This window comes from Formica exsecta, unplaced genomic scaffold (assembly GCF_003651465.1).
Source record: "Formica exsecta isolate Colony F162 unplaced genomic scaffold, ASM365146v1 scaffold218, whole genome shotgun sequence".
NCBI classification, from domain to species: Eukaryota; Metazoa; Arthropoda; class Insecta; order Hymenoptera; family Formicidae; genus Formica; species Formica exsecta.
This window is the reverse complement of record NW_021849477.1, coordinates 945464-968375: the sequence shown is the minus strand read 5'-3', so window position 1 is coordinate 968375 and position 22912 is coordinate 945464. Positions and strand designations below refer to the sequence as shown.

Sequence of the window (22912 nt, the reverse complement as noted above, 5' to 3'; positions counted from 1 at the left end):
TACATTATAGGTACATCATATTATATATATAGTACATTTATACCATATGATAACTGTACAACGGTAGCACTTTCAATACTGTTCACAAAAATACATCGCATATAAACGAGCAAAGAGTTTATACGCAAGGTCGGCTCACAACTTGCGACAAGACAGAGCGTCAATTAATTAATTAATTAATTATTACCTCTCGCGCGCGTCGCCCCCGCGACTCCGCGCTCGCGGCGTTTTTATGTACAAAAGATCTGTGCTCGAGAGTCGCATGTCGGGCCAAAGGAGGAACGTGTGCTACGAGAGAAAAGATGTATTTATTCATTTACTCTTTCTTTTTTTATTATTATTAACTTATATATACTTCGCTTTTTTAAAGAACATTATCGACGCTGCGCCGCTGAATGCATTAGAGGCCCGAGGGGCCGTTTCATTTAAGTACCATCAAAGAGACACGAGACTGACAGATTGATATCAATATTTATATAGTTACATCGAGCGTGTGTATGTGTGTGTGTGTGTGTGTGTGTGTGCAATAACTGGCGTTCCATCTTAACCGTCGTGACGAGAATAAGCCGTTGGTCACCAGGTTCCAAAATTTACTAGTCGAATTACATTTTATTAATTTGTGCGCTGAATAAAAGAATACAATTAACATCTTTGGATTACCTTATAAACAAAAATATTAAAAGATTTTAAAATTTTCGGAATAGAGAAACTAAAAGGGCTCCAAAGAATCATTATATATACATTTCTAAAATAGCACATATTTTATAAACACATATTTGAAATATAAAATCTTATAAATATCTCTCTTTGAACTTAGTATACTTTGAAAACCGTCACCTCGGCGATCGGTGGAGCTCGCAGAGCGTTCTCCTCATTTCGAAGATATTTCTCTCTCTTTCTTATCACATTTTAATTCGACGTTTCTCGCATACAAATCGCACGCGTTTCGGTTATCGTAGACGTTGACTATTTACAGGAGTATTTCCGCAGAGAACAACTTAAGGAACATTTGGTATCAAGAGCGATAATTCGGTCGAATGTCGGTGGTCAAGTTGCGAGAGATCGCTGCTTCGGAGCGTCTAGGAACTGTATAGCGTTTATTATATAGTTTATTAAATAGTCGTTGAGAAAAACAGGAAGCATCCGCTACGATGGCTACTTTCGATCGTTATATCCTCGCAGAATCTCTTTGTGCAAAGCAAAGCTAGATAATTCGTCACGGCAATCGTCGCTTCATCGCAAAGATTGTACGATTCGAAGAATAAAAGCTGAGATATAAGTAGACACTAAGGCTAGGTTGAATCGACTGATTAATCCTAGTTTACCAATGATTAATTTTTTTTTTGGTCTATAATTGTGCCTATAACGTAGAAAGAGGAGAACGATTGAATTAATCAATAGTTAACGCTAGACATTGTTGATACACAACCGGACCGATCTTGTACATCGAAAGATTTAAGATCCTTAGGGATGATCGATCTTCAGATTGAAGAATTCCGCTTAGAATACTATTAAAAGTCGCAGAATCACAGAATCGAAAAATCAAAGATCTCTTTCTTTCTCTCGGATATTCGTATCTCGTAGATCTAATTAAAGGAATTGTAAGGAAAGTGCGCGGAAAGACAGACGGAAAGACAGACGGAAGACAGAAAGCAACTCGCCGTGTCGAGTCAATGTCGCGATCGACTTGATCTACTGCATCGGGGAAGAACGTAAAAAGGCATGTCGCATCCGGCTTCAACTATTGCCGTTCATTTAAGGAAGTCAATATTTGTCTCGCGCAGCGGATCGATCGATCGGAAAGTCACGGCAATCTGAGCAAAAATTAAACAGCCGTGCTCGAAGACCCGATTTACCCGACATACCGGACCACCAACACAGTGATAAGTATACGGGATGTTTCGCAAGAAGTGCATACCAGAAGTGCATGTATAATTCCTATCTTTAAAAAAAAAAGAAAGATTTCGAATAAAAACGATTCGAAATATAAAGCCGAAACAATCACAAATTCGATTAAAATATATTTAATATCAAAATATAAATATCAGTGTTTAAACGATTGAGCTTTCGTTAAGAAAACGGAAAACCGCGCTGAAAATCCTTGCCGGGGAAATGTTCGCGTGCCATCGGCACGTGCTTCTTGTGACATATATCCCGTATACACTCGTCTATCTAGCTATCTATGTATATGTATTATGTAATATATGTTATGCGCGTGTAAGCCTATGTATATGAAATACCTAGCTCCATTTTGGTCGTGTGGAGGATTCCGATTGGATCGACGTGTACGACATATCTGCGCTGATCGAGGAAACGTCACAATTCCATTTGGACGTATCACCGAGATGACACCACTCCAGTCTCGCGACCGCATCCCTCTTCCTCCTCTCCTATTTACAATGGTACGAGAATGTGTACGTGTGTCCCCCTTTCCATTATGATCCTGTCGAGGCGCGACAGGCGAGGCACGAAGCGGGATGATCTCGCCCCAAAAACAGCTCAGATTTAATAATACGATAGAATACGGAACATTACAAATCGAGGGCGCAAACCGTCGAGCTCGCGATTGAAAAAGTGTACGTCGCGCGAATTCTCCCTCGGCTCTCGTTATCGGCGAACTGAGGACAGATCGTCGTCGTCGCGTCCTGGTGAGAACCGCGCGATTTTATTAACTCGTTCCGATTCAATTTTCGATTAACCGTACGAAATTCATGTGTTGAATCAGTCCCGCAGCTGAATCGTTTCTCCGACGAATTGCGCGATTCGATATATATAGTCTGTCTTTATCACAACCGTAAATATTTATCTCTCATCGTCCCCCTCTTCGTCTTCAACTCAAAATTCAAAAATATATCTCCGAAAGATAAATATAAAAAAAAAACGATATATAAAAAAATGTACTACAAAAAATTCACGTAAAAATCTCACTAGAAATGCGATCACTAGAGATACGCTTGAGAAACTGTAACGTGCGAATTCTTGACGAGACTAGCTCAGGTTTTAAGAGCGAACTTGGTTCGCTGATATTTTATACTTATGTACTCCGCCAAAAATACTGAAGCGAATTTCTAACTTTACGCGCAATTGCGTTATCATAAAGAAAATTAATACATAATAATGGAATCGTTCGCTCCCATCCCTTCCCTTTCTCCCGTTTCCAATATTTACACCTATTTTTAGAATAAAGATTCGAGATTGGAGCAATTTGTCGCGGCGACGTACATCTTTCGCGATTAGAATCGCGTCCCCGACGAGGCTAATATGAGAAAAGATCGCCGCGCGATCCAAATCTCGACTATCTCTCTCGCATTCGCGAATATTAATTACACGTAACACGCAAATCGACATGGACGGACTGGCTGACAGGGCGAGTATCTAACTAATATACGCTCAATCGATTAAAAGATGTTATTAAAATTAACATTGCATAAAATGTATTTGATGTATCAGCGCACAAGATACTTAATCCTTATAATTTTCACGTCAAGCTATATCAAGCTATCGCGCGCGAACGATCGATATTATTCAGAGAATGGTGGCACAATTCTTTTCGACAAATTCGCTAGCCTTACGTATACACACGTAGCGATAATTAATTTGAATAAATATTACGATTCCATTTCCCAAGAGATAGCGGGCCAGTCCGTCCCTGTAAATTATATTGGCCTTAAAAATATACCGTGCCCCTAATATATCACATAATTCCCACATTGTAACTTGGCTTGTTATGAATAAAACTTAGGAACCACACGGACAAAAACTTTCCTCTCAGCGTGAGGTTTGCTTAGGTACTTTACGAGCCTCGACAGCAATTACAATTGTTCATTACATGAAGAGTATTGGTCCAAAGAGAAATATTCTGAGTATATCTGAAATGATCCGGCGCCTCTCTCGAGACGTCATTTCGTTGCGGATAGTGTCCTAAGACGAGTTTTCCTCAAACAACACAACATCATTCCCATAAGAATCGCGTGATTCAGAATGCACATTGCAATCTTTTATATTAATGCACCCTGCGTTCATAGCGTAAATACAATAATCAAAGGGTTTGAAATACTCAAGTTCCAAAATGTCCGGCGACGAGATAATTAAAAAGTTGCAAGATTCGAAAAGATTGAAATATTTTAAAAACTGTAAAATCTCGACGGCGAATCATTTATTCACTTAAAATTCCTGGGCATCGCGCAAAGTTTGAGGACCACCGATTTATTCTTTTCCCGATATCGGGGAGCACTGCTCCGATAACACGATTATCGAACCGCCTCGTGGAAGAGCTCGAGGCGCCCGGCGTGGTCTCGATCGAAAGTCGCTCTCTTGTTTATGTATCAGCCAGCGTGATATGCTGTCTGATACACCGCGCATACGGAGTATGCGTATATAGAAGTATATGGATTCAGGCAACTTTCGATACTTACTGCTTTCCGAGGGCTCGATGCCGACGACGATTCGCGTCCGTTACGGAACGCTCGAATTTTCCGTAGGACGGACACTCATGATACCCTTTATACACATAGCGGTTAACCACCGTCGAAATATATATACATACCTCGGCGCACACGTAATACTATTACGGACGTACAGGACGTACCTCCATCCGAGGTTTTATCTACCGCCATCCTCAGTCTACGACAAATGCAAGAACATTGAAATGACGTCAAATTGCGTTTATCGATTAATTAATTAAATGTTCAGTTTCCCAAGTTTTTGCATTCTCAAAAGTGTTTTCTAAATTTTCATATTCCATGGCTTTGTAATTTATCGTGCACCGGTCTCATCATGATTGAGATCTAATATAAATAAGAACAGGCAAAATAAATTCGAAGAATTCTCTTCGAACTAGAAAATGATTCTAAAATTGTTCATAGAATTTTTTAATCCAAACCTTAAACTGGAGAATTAAAAAACAAAAAAAAAACAATAAAATTTAATAATGTTCGTATACCGAGGATTGGCAATGTAGTCTACATATATCTTTCTTTCATTCTCGTTCACTCACACGTAGACCGTTTGCGTCTGTAACGCGAATTAATTATAAGAAACAATTGTTAATTGTCGCGCGAAATAATATTAATAGAATTAATACACGATTAATAGGATTTTCTCTTTGTAACAATGATAATGATCGCTATCACGATAATTCGTAGTACCCTTTGAAAAATTTCTTTTTTCGGTGTTCGAAAATCACAGCGCGCGTTTCAGCCTTCCATTGCATATTAATTAGACCGTTTTACTTAGAAAGCGGTGGGTATTCGCGTGCCACCTTGCATTCTGTTGTGCATTTGTGCTTTTTATGCTCTTCTCACTTTCTTAATCATCGACAAAGACATAGACGCGATTCGATCGAACTTAATTAAGAAAATAGAACAGATTCACTGATCATCAAGGATGTAATGTATATGCAATATTTTGTATAATATCTTCGGGAGCGGACCATCAGAAACATTCTATAAGATATATGTATATTAATGTAGTATGTTAATCAGTACATCATAATGATTACGAATCAATTTCTCAGTTTCGTGATTCATATGTAATCAAGATTTATTTCTTTATAAAAAATGATTGTGCTAATAGTTTCTCCGCTTTTTAAAATTATTCGAAATATCAGTGAACCGTCATAAAACGAAAAAAAAAAAAATGTACCACGTGGCGCTCCATATATTAAGAAATAATAATTAAAAAAAAAAAAAAAATACTTTTCGAATAAAATACCGTGCAAAAACGAATTTTTAAATGCCTTTCAATAAATATAAAACAGATTCTAACAATCTCGCAAGTTCACGTAAAATTTAGAAAATGTATCACATAGAAACATTGTTTAAATGACATCAGTAGAGCTATAATATTTAAAGCATTTTTGCCGTTTCTCGCAGTCCGCCCCGCAGATACGAGAGGGGAAACCGAACAAGATACAGCTCTTCGCGAAAACTATTCGAAGCGTTACTTATCGATCGATTGTCCTCGCAAAATTCTGACTTCGTGCCAGCCATACCGCCCGACCGTCAGCGCGTGAGCACTTCGTCGATAGATCCCCTTGCCCTATTTATTTCCCCGTCCGCTCTTCTGCCGCTCTCACGAGATGTGACGGAAGTTTCGAGGGCGAGGTGATCGATAACCGTCCTTCTAGCCTGTCGCCCTCGTCCCCCGTAGAGAGCGGCGCGGCGGCTTGTCACCGAAGACACGACAAACGGATTAACCGGCAAATAATTATCGCTAATGAGGCCATTGAGGTCGAACGGATTCGCCCCGCGAATCAATATTATCGCGCCGATTACTGGTCCAACTTCCGTCGAAAATGCTTCGGGAAGCACTTTCCGACATCTTTCTGACGTTCTTCCGTGGAAGAACGATGCTCAGTCTGAGGATCCTTAAAGCTCCCGGATTCTCATACGCTAGAATCGGATTAGTTGAAAACAATCCTTCTAAAATCCTAAATTTATCGAAGCTTGTGGAATTTATAATCCTAGGATCCCTTGACCATTCAAATTTCGATACCCACGAATTTTCGAGTCCTTCTTAATCGCGCGCGAAACACTTGCCACCTGTCCGAGCTCACGTTCTCCTCTCAAGAACGCTCTATCGCCACTCGGTGAACGGATTCCGATATCCCGAGTACGGCGACCCGGAGGACGGTCAGGGTAACCCGAAACCGAAGAAGGGCGCGAACGGGCGCTCGTGGAGCAGACGCGGCGGCGGAAGTGGCGGCGGCCGCTTCCTTCGCGGGGCAATCACCGTCCTCTACAAGGACCCCTTCCCGGCGAACAGCATCTCCCTGTGCTTGGTGCGTATGTGCGAGCGCAGCGTGTCGATCCTGCTGTAGGTGGCCGGGCAATAGGGACACAGCGAGCGCTGCGCGGTGTGTATGTGGAAGTGGTGCCAGCGATTGGTCACCTGCTTTCCGCAGGCGCGACATCTCCACAGCGCCGGACTGTTAAGCGACACGGCGAACATCTCGTGATAAGAGAGGCCGACCGGCACGCTCGGCATCGAACCTGCAAAACCCAACAGCATCTACATGCCCTTCGTGCACAACCAACACCATCGTAGCCATGAATTTATCCTGAGACATTCAGATCCGAAGATTTCTACTATAAATCCAGGATCCACGACAGCCTTAGATCCTGAGCTCCGCTGAATCTCTTCCAAGATCCGCGCGTTTACCCAGGATCTCCGAGCTTTCATAGTCTATCGTAGTTCCCGAACTCTTTGAATCATCGGATCCTTTAATTTCAGGGTGCCAAACTTTCAGAATCTGCTTTAGATTCTGAAATTTTCAGTCTGCAGGATCTCTCGAGACTCTTGAACCCTTCGGTGCGGTGGGTGGTTGTGTGGGTTTCGTTTCATGCAGTGTTCGGATGTCAGTGTCCCTGAGCAGTCTAATGAATTTGCAAATCACAGCTGATAACGTGAACGTTCTCTTGTGATTTCAAATAATTAATACAAGTCTTGGAGAAACGAAAGAGAATTACGTAAAGCGAACATATAAATAATCAAAGTTAGACTATAATAAAGCAGAATTGAGACAATTTTTATAAGCGATATATAAACTTTGATTTCAATATAAATTAATTTGTTGTATCGGGATTATATATAAAATGAAACGAGTAAAATGGGTCTATAATTTTCAAATACGTAAGAATTAAGCAAAAATTATTAGTGCACATTCGTCTTTTGAGAAGTTTCTCGAGCGCGCGGGAAAAAATAGGAGAAACGTCACAAGGCAGGCAGTGAGTTGAAATGATCGAGTGTGCCTGGTCATGTGTAAACGCATCCCCACACACGATCACCATTCACCACATCTTTCATAAGCGCAGACATATTCCACAAGCATTCCAAGATTTATACTCACGTTCTCGATGCCGCCATGGAACACGAAGAAGACGTCGAGGAAGTAAGAATAGTGCGCCTCTACGCCTCCTGAGATTCTTGACTACTTCAAGATCCTTCGAGATCCTCGAATTTTAGAATACTGACATTTTCGAATCCACGAATCGTATGTAAAAATAAAATCGCCGATTCGTCGGATTTTTAAAAACATTTTTTAAAACATTCTTTGAAATATACTTATGCTTTAACGACATTGCGGTTTCGCGGGAAACGTAGAGAAAAAAAATACTTAACCGAATATTTGCCGATGTTATTGCGGGATTATCCAGGTCGAAGCTCTCCAATAATCCGTGCTAGAAAACGCAGAGAGTTCACACGCTTGTGTGAGGCTCTTATCGTCGTCAGTGTTGACAAAAAAAGTTTAGAGACCGTATCACGCGCACTATATACGGAGCGATCAAAAAGTCGGGATTAAATATATCAGGTGTGACACGTTTGAGGGACAAAATTTTTACATTTACAACACATATAACTGTAAACAAAAAAATAAATAATAATAAAAATAAATTTGCGAATATCCGCGCGACATACATTTTTTCATAATCTAAAAAAATGACAAATAAATCTAAATAAGATTATCCTGCGGAGTTCCTTAATAATTGTGTGTGGAAAATTATAGTTTTTACCAATTTGCATATAAATTATCTCTTATTCAATACAGCTCGTAGTACTGCTCGTGAGCACTTGAGGATAATCAAGATAGTTGATTAAGGCGTTGCAGTGCCGTCAAATACCAGTTCAATCCCTTCCCTCCCCCTTACCAAAGGTACGTCGTATATCGATTATTGAAACGGATTACCTGCGAATGAAGCATCCGATAATTCACATTGGTAATTCACGTAATAATAAAATCTAAAATCTACAGAACTGTCAGAATGCCATCGTTTAGAATGGCGTTAACGATAACGTGTGTTTCCTCGTTTGAAATCCTCGAAATTATTGTAATACTAACTCCTTTATTTCGTACACACAATATATATATATATATATATATATATTTCGAGTCAATTCAACAACAATAAAGAGGCAGCTTTGCCAAGAGTCAAGGTTTTTATTCGATTCGCATACAAAAGTGTCTGCCATATATATATATATATATATATATATAATACATCTCTTAACTGAATAGTCTCATAAAGCATCTACATTTCTCAAAGAACCCTTGTCAATCCTCCTTAACTCTATACATATAATTGGCCATTAGTCGCACGATTTAAACCGTACATATGTACGCGCTAAAGCTGATTCGAATTATTTGTTCTTATTCGTTAAAATGTGAGAGCGATTTATCTACGGTTCCTCAAGTTATCGATCCTTCATTAATTTTCATCCTCCGTTCTTGAACGTCAAAGATAAACGTCTCCGTCGCGTTTTCTTCCCACGGGAAGATAATTCATTTGATTTCGTAGAAAGAGACTTGGAATGAGAAATAACGCAATATATAACACGGAAAACCCTCGAGAGTTTGGTCTCGCCGGAAACGATCGAAGGGATTCAAAGGTACAAGTAGTAAAAAATAAAGTTAAACTCTACTTCTTTAGAAAACTTAACACAGACGCTTATTACATCGTCGCCGTTCATTTATATTACTATGTAACGCATGTAACACGTTTCCACGAATTGTCTTTGGCATTTTGACGGAAGAACACGTGCATTTTCGGCACATTGCACATTGTCAATATACATTGCACATTGACAATATATTCTTATTTATTTACAAGAAGCTGCGGATCTATGGATCTTTATGTGCGTTTTATGTGTCTATGTAAATCTATAAATTTGTGCTGAATTGGATAGATTATTGATCTGATTATGCAAGATGTATTTGATAAAAGATGCAATCTCCTTTGAAGATTGAATGGATATTGCATCTGTTCTGAAAATTCGATATTAATAAATATCAAGTATATCTTTTATGGCTCCGAAATTATGGCACTATCTATATCCCGGCTGTATTCTTTATCAAAAGAGACATTTATAAGTAATTTTCGTTAAAATATATCATGTGCAATAATTCCAGTATATCAAACTCTCTTACATGTAAATTTATACACGCAGAGAGCTAATAACACATAATTATATATTATCTGTAGACCGCGATGCATCTGTAATTACACAAACGTATGTCTCATAAAATATCAATAATTATCAATATTAATTACCATTCATTCGTAATTAAACTTAATGGAAATTTCATTATTTTTCAATTATATATAGGTATATCTCCTGAAGAAAAATCAATTTGAAATTCGACTTAATATCGAATAATGTTTCTCGGTTTTCGCTGTTTATTCTTCCTGCTATATCATATTTATTATTCAAAATAAGAATAATCATAATTACGGAAGGAAAAGCGAAACGAGAAGATTGCCACTTTCATCTACCTCGACTTTTTCTTCGATCCGTCCTTAAATCCTGCCATCCGGAAGCGCATCGAATCCTTTTGCAAGTTAATTCGCGCTCGTGCGAATAACGAGATAGGAAAGGAGATTTAAAAACGCGTGTTCGTGTAAATATAGCCGGTGTAAATTTGAGATCCCAAGATTCAAGTACTTGGTTCGTCAGGCAGCTTCCGTTGTCGACGGAAGAAAGGGAGAAAGATAGAAAGAAGGAATGCAGCGAGGTGGAAAAAGAGGTAAAGGCTAATATTGACATGACGGAATCACACGGTCTTTACGATTACTCAAGTCTGAAAAAGTCTTTAAATAGCGCTAAATGCGATGTCAATTATCGATCGCTCGAAAGGAAGGGAGGGAGCGAGCGCCGTACGCACAATCATTCTGACATTCCACAAAGCGCTCCTAATGAAGCGGTTTGCCTCCTCCAGCATGTGACTCAGTTTCTCCAATCCTCAGATACTGTAATCTATGCTTCTACATTCCTCGATTCACGGATTTATGCTCGATCATCTTACGATTGTTCCTTATACATTGATCCTGTCAGACGCCAAAGATCCCTTCATATTCTCAAATCCTCCCCGCCTTTGAATATACATATAATCTTGTTCATCTAACGATAAAGTTCCTCCGATATATCGCGTAATATCACAAATGATTTATTCGTCAACCAACAAACTCGCGTCTGGCGAGAAGGAGCAGGACGCGGCGACAAAGGAAGAAAAAGAAGAGGAAGACGAAGCGATCTCTCGCGATCCGCGCTAGATCCGCAGCTTGAAATACGCGGCGTGATATTGCGGCGCGTGCGTGCGCTATTGCGCGTGCATGCGCGCGTGCTTGGTACGCGTGTGCGTGAGTAGGGTGTCGCTGCGCGTGTACACCGCTGGGCAGAGCGGGCAGGCATACTTTCCGGGAAAATGTACGTAATAATGATTGCGCACGTTTGTCACGACCTTACCGCACAACGAGCACCGCCTCCTCTCGTCGCTGTTACTCTGTCTCTCAAATATCTGTGATATCCGCCAATTTTTCAGCTCTGCAACACAACAACAGAAACCACAGTGTCAGCAAAGCACCTCGTATTAGCCCGTTCTTTCCACGCACAGCGTGTCATCGCTCTATTTCCGACCCTGTTCTTTTTGCGCGTTTCTCTTTCTCTCTCTCTTTTTATTTCCCGCCAAATTTTTCCCCTTGATGTCAAAGATTAGACTCACTATACTGTCAGATTGGAATCGTCATCATTATTCCGTTTATTTCATCCATCTCCCGTGGCGTGTGGCGTATGCATATAAGGATGCGTGACAATCTTGTAGATTGTAGAGAACCTGATTGTGCGTACGACGTTGACACACTGATAAACATGACGTGCGATTTGTGGTGAGATCAAACTACGTATTCGAGCGGTGAGAGATCAAAGGACACTGGAATAACTGAAGATACCCAGCGAACCGAAAATTTCAAATATTGATGAATTCGAACACGCTGAAGATCTCGGAGAAAAATCACAAAACGATTTTTCGATCATCTAAGCATTCATCTAAGATTAAAAGTATACCCTTTGAACGTCATGAGACCCGAAAAGAAGCAATCACTTCGTAACATAGTCTGCAAAAGAAAATGAAAAATCGATTTATAGAATCTGCAGGATAGGATCGACAGTCACGATTCTGTTCCAGATTGAGATCCACGCAACTTCATGTCCCGAGAAGTGACACATTCTGGTAGAGACGCGTTCTTGAGGATTCATACTGGCATAAATCCTCAAGAACGTCGCGATCGACGATCACAATCGCAACACGAATCTCAGGAGCCGCGTAAAAATCCGCAGTCTTTCATATGGTAAAGAAAGATCGCGGAGAACATATTCCCGATATGTATCGCACGCGAAAACGCGCCGTACATAACATACTCGTATATACGCATCAACACGTTGACGTAAAATCGGAGCCCTGATAAGAGCGCGCGCACACGTGACTCGGAAATGTAAGCTGCCCGAGTCTATCATGCCGTTACAGCGATCTGACCTACGTTCGAGTGATAAACCAAATGCCCTCGAGACGATCGAAGATTCAAGCGGTATAACAAACTTACGAATTTTACGAAATCGCGAATCCAATAGAGCAATAGACTAAGTAATCCAGAAGAGTAAAAAATCTAGGAATGTTAATTCTCAGAGAATTTAGAATTCGAAATTGTCGAGAAGCTTTCAGAAAGATACTTTGATCGATTTTTGCAATTCCACATTCTCTTATCCAGTCGACAACACAATCACAGTCATAAAATATTAAAAATAAAAACAAATAGAAATGGAGTAAAAAGTGATTCTTATATCATATGGTAAATTAATCTTGTGACGGGACGACAAAAGTATTCGCAGCAACGTTATTCCTTGCATTATTTCGCGCCAATAATAGCGTTATCGCGCGGGTTAGTCGACGAAATAATTCAGCGTAGCTTAAATGATAAGGTGTCGTCGTAGTCCACGGCATTGAAGTGAACATGATTCCTAACAGACGCTCCGTTGCAGACACTGCGATTAAGTAGCTGTCATGAAGCACACAGCGATCACGTTATCCCATGCACGCAAATAACGTTGTATTATATACGGCTGTTTAATATCTAATAATGCTCTTTCGCAAAAATCTTACCAATTCATCTTAAATCAAAATTACAAGTCATAACTTTCCCAAGGTGTTCGACAAGCACAGAAACGTAGAAGACGTAAATATTAATTATAAAAATTAAAAAAAGATATATATATATATATAAGCGAGAGTGTAAACAACATAATTAGCAAACACCGTGCGAACGTCAGAGAGAAAAATGACCTGAAAGAAAGAAGAAAGGTAGTCGGTTCGGTTAACACACAATTACATATGTCTAATCGGCGAACATTGTACGACCAGAGAAAAAAATAATCTGGAAGAAAAAAAGAAAGGTAAACGGTTGGATTAACAATTACGCTTATTCGGCAAACACCGTGCGAACGTCGAATAGGGAAAAATATGATCTGGAAGAAAAAAGAAAGATAGACGGCTCGGTTAACACACAATTATGTTTAATCAAAAAATTAGTATGAAATACATTAAATGCACATGTGATTAATTCTCCATTTTTTTTTTTTGTTTATCATCATATCATCATATCATCATTATCATCATCAGCATTATCATCCGTATTATCTACACTAGAATTAAAGATGTATATAATAATGTAGTTGTGTAAACATAAGAGACTTTATGTTAGAATAATCATAAGGATAAAAATACAATCGTAATATAACAATAAGAGAGAAATAGTAATAAGAATAATTTCTCGTAATAAAACCGATTAACGCCTTAAATATTTCATTCCCTTAATTGGCATGGTCAGAAGTTCCTCTGCGAATTTCTCATTTTCTCCTTTTCTTTGCTAAATATTGCCTATTGTACGTTTCGAGCCAAATGACCACTGTTTATGTGTGTAACAAAAAAATATATCAACTTTCTCAAGCAACCCGCCGCTTCGACGCTATCGATCGTCGCACTCGCCATCGTTTCCGGTCCAGAAAGACGACAATGACGACGATCGTGCAATCGAAACGCTTGTTTTCCACGTTCATAGACTTCATTCGTAAACATACGCTTCGGGCGGGTTTTGCTTCCTTTTTATCCGAGTGTTTAATCGATCGATCGCTTTTATATACGATATATAGTGTCCCCGTAAGTAACTGCACTGTCGGAAAGCTTTCGAATCTTCGAAACGAGTGACAACGGTGAAAGGAAAGAAAAGACCGGAAATAAGGAGTCGAAATCAAAGTTTGGCGAAAAGAGAAGAATAAAAGGGAGTGGCAGGGGACAGATCCGAGACAAACAGTGTCACGAGAAAAAAAAAAAAAGATTGATACACACACGTTAACGAAAGATTTGCGATCACGATTCCGATATCGATTACGATTCCTTCGATCGAATCAGCTCCCGCGTAAATTTACAGACATTTGAGCTTTTTAGTGTGTTGAGCGCAACAGAACGGTGATGCATATTTTTCTTTGACGTGTGTCGAAAGAGGAACGAGACATGTTAGGAAAAAAAAAGGAAAGATGTTGATCGCGATTTGGTTCCTTTTTTTCTCAACACACGCACGCACGCATTTTCTCTTTCTGTCTCTCTCACTCGAGCTTACTCTATCTTTCGTTTCTTCTTTCACACTTCCTCTTTCTTTCGCTCTCTCTCTCTCCCTCTTATATGCGTTCGTACTCGTCCTCACGTTATCATACAACATGCAAAAAATGCAACGGATAACGATTTTTTTCCTCTCGCCGTTCGTTCATAACATCGAATCTACTTTTAGAGGCTCGTTTTCTATATTTACACGCGCGCCGTGTAAAATCACAACTTTCAGTCTGACAGTCGCGCCGATTCATATTTTATTTTATTTTATTTTTTTTTTGTTAATGATGAGTAGAACACGTTCAGTATTCTCGCGGGGAACACTGATCCCCTATATTGTGTTATGATTTACAATTATTACAGTTTATTCATCCCCCGAGAAAAATAACAAAATGTATATATATATATATGAAGATAGATATATATACATATATCATGTGTGTGTATATACATATATATCCATAGTTAATCCATAATTTGTATATATATATTATTATATAAAGAGATATTAATAATAGTACTTTTTTTTTATTTAGTTTAATAATGTACAAAGGGGGCAGGGGGTGCTGTCGCTTGGTGGCAAAAAAAAAACAACAAAACGCCTAAACGCGCCCTTTATCCTATCAGCTAAGCCTAATTCCCTAGGTAACGCCTATTTAACTACATTCATAATGTTCACTTGCACAGCCATAGTTTCTTTCTTCGCTTTTCTCGCATTCAATCGTTTAGAACGTCTCCTCGATCGCCGGCCCACGATCCACGCAATTCTGAGGACAGTTCAAAGCCCCATCGTCAGCTGAGATTGAGGCGCATTAGTTGAGTAAAAGCACGAACATCGATATATAACTTTTAATCGAAGGATCATAACTTGCAAACCATTGAGGATGAAATCTAACAATCTAATAATAATTACAGTTTCAAGAATTTTTCGCCTGATACAAAGGCTCTCGAAGAATCTCTTTAGACTAAAGGGGAGACTAAAAGTTAAGTGTGAAAGAATTAAATTTCTTTAAGTACTTAATGTGTCTGTGCAATCTGATCCTTCCTGATCGGTTTTACTCCACGGTCGTGTTCAAAGGCCGAGTAATCGATCCCGAGTAATTCGGCATCGCTGTCGAGTCACCGCATTCCGCAGATCGCGCGGTCGAAATTCGAGCGTTACTCAACTACGCGCGTCCACCACCGCTCGAATCGAATGAATTTCCGGGGCGCAATTCGAGGATTTCGAAAACTCAAGAGAAACATTATCCACTCGTTCGTCCTTGCCCGCCCGTTCCCGCCACTCAAAGTATCCGGAGAACGCAACTTGTCCACCGCGCGACAACACCATGCCCCGCATTTTTTACTATCGCAATATATATTGCACAATTTTTTTTATTTTTCATTAAATTTATCTCAATTTCAATAAGGTGTTAGCACCAATCTATTATATCACAATGTTCCACTCCATACCACGCAGTTGTAAATATATAAATACCTATATGTAGTAATAATAGTAATTGTAATAGTGGTAGTAGTAGTAGTAGTAGTAATAGTGATAGCAATAGTAGTAATAGTAATAGCAGTAGTAGCAGCAGTAGTGATAATAATAGTAATATATATATCGTAGTAATTTTCGTTTAATTAATAAAAGATTTCGATATAACAGCCAGATGACCCGCGGCCGAGTTAAACGACAGCACGCAGGCCGATTTAATATTATTTTGTAAAATTGTGTGCCGAGTATTTCTCTCTCTTTCACCCAACCCTGCATATATTCCTCTCCTACTACTTTTCATGTGTCGCGTGTGTGTACGCGTATTTTGGCTATCCGTGCACGAATACATATACGATTGGACATATATGCGAGCTTTTACACGTGTAAAGTAATTCTAACAGAGATATAAATCACTAGCAGGATTTTACTTTCTTGAATCTCGTGCGTCTCTTAGCTATAATATATTCTATATATAGATAAAGATTAGTTAAAATTATCTCTCTATATATATAGAGGTTGTTTCGCACACATTTAGAGCCTAAAATTGTTCGAATCTTTGACACACTGCATATGAAATATATACGAACATTTATAAAAGTTGACACTTGCATGATTGTACGTTAAGAATTATTTTGGTGATTTCGTGTGTGTTTAGATTCTTAAATATTCTTAAGATTACTCTCCTCTCAGACACAGCGACGAGAGAAATATAGACAAGAAAGATGCACCCATGCTAGTGATGTATATATATATATATATATGTCGTTTCAGGACACAAACACACACACACACACACACACACCCACCCACACACACATCCTGTATACAAGTTCCACTCTCATGATTTCGTCCTCCCCGATGCTCTGCTCGCGGAAAAACGAAAAGCGAGAAGTTTCGGCCGTCTATATATGTATATATAGTTCGTAGATAAAAAGAGGAAATTCTGCGAGAGCGGTCGTACAAAAGTCACGGGATTTAGAAAAAGAAGACCTTTATAGAAATCTGTCTTGTTCGTTTTCTCGCGCGCGCGTCACGCCACTCCCAGGAAAATAAACTTTCCGCCAAAGGTTATTGCCTCCCGTTCTTCCATAACGCTTATCGTTCGCGGCGGGCTTTTCCCCGGGACCTTCTTTTTCGAGAATCACATGTCGATACTGCACCGCACGGCGCCGGAGTGGCGACGGGGCATAGAAAAGCACCGAGTTTCCCGAGGACCGTTCAAAACGAAATACGACGTCTTGTCGCGTCGAATAACCAGCAGTCAACACGCATATTCCAAAGGACAGTTATTTGTTAACGGAAAATATATTGGGATCTTCGAATATGTTGAGAGCAACGAACCGATCGCAAACTGCTTCTAAAATGAACAATAAAATTTTTTTGCATTTACATTAAAACAAAAACCGCACTATATAATAAACTTTCGATTTTGACGTCGCGACGATGAGCGTCGTCGATTTATTTGGTTCGTAACACTTGGACGAAAGATTTGACAGAATTTATATCTTTTATTGGATCGCGCGTTTTGAATAAGCTTTTTATCGGGGATTTGTTTTATTCGAAACGACGACATTATAAATAAATAAAATATAATTTTTTTTATTAAAAAACGGATATTAAATATATTTTTGTTTTCTATATTACTAATTTATATTTTTAAAAGAACAGATTGTATCTTTTTCTTCCAAAACTTCGATTAGCAATATAACGTAATTTCTGCAACTATCTCCACGAGAAAAATATCCGATTGCTAAAATTTTCAGATTTTCGGAGATTCAAATAAAACAATAACCAACAATTACAATCATATCATAATCAAGGATACGATATCTAAAACTCAAAACGACATGCATTTCGGAGAAATCTTGTACGGAAAAGTTTGAAAGACACTGGTTCACAATGTTTTCACGATGCTCTCTGGTAAAACCGCGTTTCGCCTCCCATTTGGTTCCGTCATTGCGGCAATTCACTCAGCTATTTATCCGTGAATATTTGGAATACGTAGCATGCCGAACATCGTGCTTCGTGTGTATGCATGTAATCGCTCTCGATCGTCGTGAGAGTTAGTCGATCGATACGGGCGTGAAAGCGCGCGTCAGATTTCCGGTCCATGATGAAACACGAAATTACAACAGCAACTAGGACTCGTGCATGAATAATTTTGAAAGGACTCACACACAGAGAGAAATTACAAGAATTATTTCAGAAAAGATAATTTATAAAAAAACTTGATAATCTCAGAAGCTCGAAGAAAATTTTTAAGTCTAAAAGTATTGAAAAGAATTAATATATAAAGCTTTAAAGACCGAAATTTCAGAATCTGATTGTATACATTTGATTTTTTATCGAATTTTAATTTAATTCCGTAGAACTGATTTCATTAAAATCTCTTTAGAGTTCGCACAGCGATTTTTCATTCGATAACGGAGAAAATCGTTCTCGCGAATCGTCATCGACGTTATGCGATATAATCCTTTTATATGTGTAAAACTGTACATGCGTGCGCGTGTATAAAGTACCATTTGCGTATGCCGGTTGTCAGATGCTTTGTAGATTTGCGGGCATTTGACAATTCGTGTATGAATAATTCCGGAAATTGATAGCAGCCGTGCGTCGACGAACGTCCAATCGCGTATGTAAATACAGAACGGGCGAAAAGTCGTATACGAATCGCAAATTGTTGTTGAATAATAATCGTGTAACTGTGTAAATACATCATTATTGTTTGTGTAAATATTGCGCAATGCAAAATCAAATGTTATTTCAATATTACACATCATTTACGTTACGCTATAATATTATACTTGTAGATTTTCGCGCGGCTGACTTTGTAACAATTAATGATTCGTCATATACATGTAATCATTTCATTCATATAAACTGTACGATTAGATCCGTGTAGTGATAAAAAAAAATCTTTATGAATAATAACGACGCGGCATAATTTGACGAGATACAAAGTCACGATTTAATGTTACTGCGCGTTAAAAAACAAAACTGCAACAATCACGCAATAACTCGCCGATCAATATCATTTATTCATTATTAGCGTGTTGCGTGACTTTTCATATCGATCTGCATAATTGTGCAACACGAGAACTCCGACGATGCTCAACGTTCTCATTTAAAAAATTAAAAACATCTAAAAGTGTGTGTACATTGATGCTGCGGAGATGATTTCGCTCGTTCGACGTCTTACAACGTTCACTCGCACAAGCGACAAAAGCGGAAGTTCCGCGAGGGTGGAGTCCCTCTGCAAGCCACCGAATGGCTAACAACGACTGCGTTCTAATGACGATAGTGCGACAGCGGCGACGGAGTTGACTTTCGCAATATTAGAACGAAAGATGAAAAGCAAACTCTGGTGTTAAACTTTGTCGCGGTCAACCAATTAAGTATAACCGCGCGTCCCGACTCTGCTGGCTGGGCCATAATTTCGCGCGCACGATGAAACATTGATCCCGTCCACGAGCATCTCGCTCTCTTTCTCTCCCTCTCCTTCTCCCTCTCTTCGAAGGGAGCCCGCAATGCACCGTGTAGGGTGGTGCACCGAGAAGAGAGGCACCGACCATGAGAGAAAGAGAGAATCACATGTGCGCCGAAATCCGCGGCCACGCCGCCGTCTATAGCTGTCGCTCATCGTTTATACGAGTTTGACGTATCGAGAGCATCGTGGAAACATGCGGAAAAATATCACGCTGACGTTCTGATACAGGGGCTCTCAAACAGCGCCTTGCTAGCAAAAAGCTGATCGAGCAGTTCTTTCAGGGACCTTTCGATTCAAGAATTTAGAAAAAATTTACAGATCGTTAATTAATATTCTCCTGTTTTTAACGATTTTAACGGTTCTATAGTCCCTATTAAAAAGCGCAACGTCAATTATTCTTTTAGTCAAAAATAACAACAAGAATCCTCTTTTATTGAAAAAATATTGGTATTTTTAATTTTAATGATTAATTTAAAATACAATCGCAATAAATCCATTGAGTGATATTATTTTAATAGATTATCTTATATTTTTCTATGGCGTCAAGTTTGAATACCCCTGTTTTCGAGGACGGAATAGCTGAAAAAATCGGCGTTGTTGGTAAAAATTATTTCCCCTCTTGTTCTCCTCCAGATTTTGTTTCTTTCGCGTTAAAATTTTCTCTCTCGTTCTGTGTGAAAGAGATGATCTCGTGTTATTAAATTATTAAGCCCGAAATTGTAATCAATCCCTGAGGGATTATAAGATAATGCTGATTTCCAATCACAGAATTAAATTTTATATCTTTTGTATAGAAATTTAATTCATTAATTAATATCTCACAAATTTCAAGATTTAATTTTAAGATATACCTTTAATGAAAGTTATTATCAGCTTTTGCGGTAACACGCGCGGAACATTCGGCAATCATAATTAATAGATGTTCGAGATACATATCGGCGCCAAACTGTTCGTCGTCTAATGCGTCGCGTAGAAGTGATAAAGAGATGAACAAAGCTAAAAAAAAAAGAAAAAAACAAGGCAAAGAATAGTCGATCGGTGTGTGATCTCTCAACCAAGGAGGTAGGCCTGCAAGTGCAGTTTAACACGATTCAATTCGACCTGTCAATAAATAAATCTTGCGTGTGTCGCTTATTGCAATATAATGTTGCGCGGTGTATATATAAACAGTGAATAACATATATATAAAATCATAAAACGATAAAACAAAATAAAATAAATTATCCAATATATTAATATATGTATATATACTCAATAATCTGGAAATAATATATTAATATTCTGGTTATATATTATTAAATTATAGATATATATGCGTGTTCGGTAGCCTTAACTATGCAAAGTGCCCCTTTTTTTTGCAAAAAAAAAAAAAAAGAGAAAAGATTGACGGTAATATCATTTCATCACAATATTGCGGTTTGGCTCTTTGAATAGCTAGCGGACTCTGCGTATATGTATACGCATGCATTGTACATGTGTAGGTCCGTGTTCCTAGGTGTATATATTTCTTAGCGACCCCCGTAGAATATACGATCACGTATCTGCCATTCGCGAACAATAGAATAAGTGTGTCTCAATAAGAATTTTTTAGATTTAAAATCGCGAAAGATTCCCGGCCGTCTCGGAAAAAGACATTCCTGGCGAGCAGGGGGTCGCTATGCTTTTATCCCTGTTATAATTGTGACGTTCGAATGCAGAAAGTGCCTTCGACTTTGGCCTTGAATTTGGTATTAATAATTTCGCAAATTAACAATTATTTTTAATCTCGCGTTTTCTGTAAAACGGGGAATCCTTAAAGTGAATCACGCTGTCTGAAAAGACGCTGTGGGGGTCGCTACGCTTTCGTTTCAATAAGAAAAGCTTCATGTATCTGTCGTGTAATCCCGCGTCTACCCGTGAGACGCTTCTCCTCTTTTCTCTCATGTGTGCATGTGTGTAAATAAATGTGGCTATACATCGCTCAAAGTAATTAGAAGATTGTTTCTTCGGACAATTCTGTTACAGAATCAAGCGTCATTAAAATCACTTAAATACTGTCGTAAATCGCAAACGTAAATATCAAGCTTGGACACGCGTTAAAATAAGATGTTAAAATATCTTTAAAATATCAGATATTTATCAGTTAAAATGAATGTTTGAAGAAATAATTTCTAAATTCTTTTCGAGCGGCGTATATTTATTTGTGTATTCCTTTTACCATTGCTATAGTATGTATATATATATATACATACGATACACGTAAATTCCACGATGTACAAAGAAAAAAAAAAGGGAAAAAAAACAAATAAACAAAGAAGAAAGAAGAACAAACAGATTGCACCCCAACCAATTAAATATCAATGTGCAACGACGATACAAATATCGTATGACCATCCCATGAATAAAAATTAATCTTTAACGTAACTATATCTTCAACCAATGATAGATTATTAATGTGTGATAGATTATATAAAGTATAAAATAATATAGTACTTATATAAATCATCCAATATAATAAAACCTTATTTTGTTGCCTACGCACTTAAGTCCCGATTCGTGGAATGTCTCCGTGATTTCCACTATTTACCCAGCGGTCGCATTATTTTATAATAACGCGGCGTGCAGCTTAACCGTTATAATATTATATAGACTTTAGGTGTTAATTAACAAGTAACGTGCGTTTTATAGTTAAAGTTCATATTAGGAATGCAAAGCGCGCTGCGCAACGTTATGAAAATTTTACGAACGTATGCATAAAAGGACAGAAATTTCGTTGTCGTTCGATTTGCGTTGCGTGTTACTTGCGCGTATACGCGTGTTCCTGCTGCTCGCGTGTATGCATGTTGCGTGTATCGCGGACGCGGTGCCGATGCTCGTGACTTACGCCCCGTATATCTGCGTGCGCAAATATGTGTGTATGTATCTGTGTATATTTTGCGTGTAATGTGACTAAGAAACACGTACGTGCGTAGATGTGCACGCGTAAATGTTAAATATTGCTACTGGTTCCCGAAGGCGCTGCGTATGTAATATTTTACGAGATTACAATCTAATATGAAGTTCAACTATAAATTCTTCAACAACTATACAACTCACCCTGCGTATCGAATGAATTACTTCCAGCGACTCAGTTTTATAATTAATAGATATATAATTAATTGAATCATTAATATTTTCTTTCCGGCTGCCGTCTCGACCGATCGGCAGCAGCGTCTACGGGAGGAAATTGGCACCACGTTTGCTCCCATTTTATATATATATAATATTTATATATGTATATTTATATATATTATAATTATGTAATTAAATCTGAGCGCACACACTAACCGTGCGAACCTTTCATATCGTTTTGATCGCGCGACTTTCCCCGAACACTCGTTAAAAAGTATCGGCGATCGTCGCTCGTTTTCTCATTACGGGAAAAAAAAATAAAGCTGCCCGGTCTTTGGACATCGTCGCGAACACGATTGTGTGCGAGGTCGACGCACACGATCGATCGCGACAAATTATGCGATCGGCAACGAACGAAACGTGCAGG

The 22912-nt window shown here is 38.7% G+C and overlaps 1 protein-coding gene across 5 annotated transcripts in view; it reads right to left on the bottom strand.

Annotated features, from left to right (window-relative positions):
* Window positions 1–5708: 5708 nt before the first annotated feature.
* LOC115235373 (protein tramtrack, beta isoform-like) overlaps window positions 5709–22912 on the bottom strand; it is a 72594-nt gene continuing 55390 nt past the window's right edge. Inside the window, exons 5-6 of one of the 5 annotated variants that reach the window (XM_029807130.1) lie at window positions 11242–11319; window positions 8476–8686 (exon numbers count right to left, since the gene is read on the bottom strand). In XM_029807130.1, the coding sequence (XP_029662990.1) occupies window positions 8670–8686; window positions 11242–11319 (95 nt within the window). In that variant the 3' untranslated portion in view covers window positions 8476–8669. Of the gene's footprint in view, window positions 6993–8475; window positions 8687–8985; window positions 11320–17590; window positions 20392–22912 lie in introns of those variants that run through there. The other 4 variants (XM_029807129.1, XM_029807126.1, XM_029807127.1 and 1 more) reach the window with 4 other exon arrangements.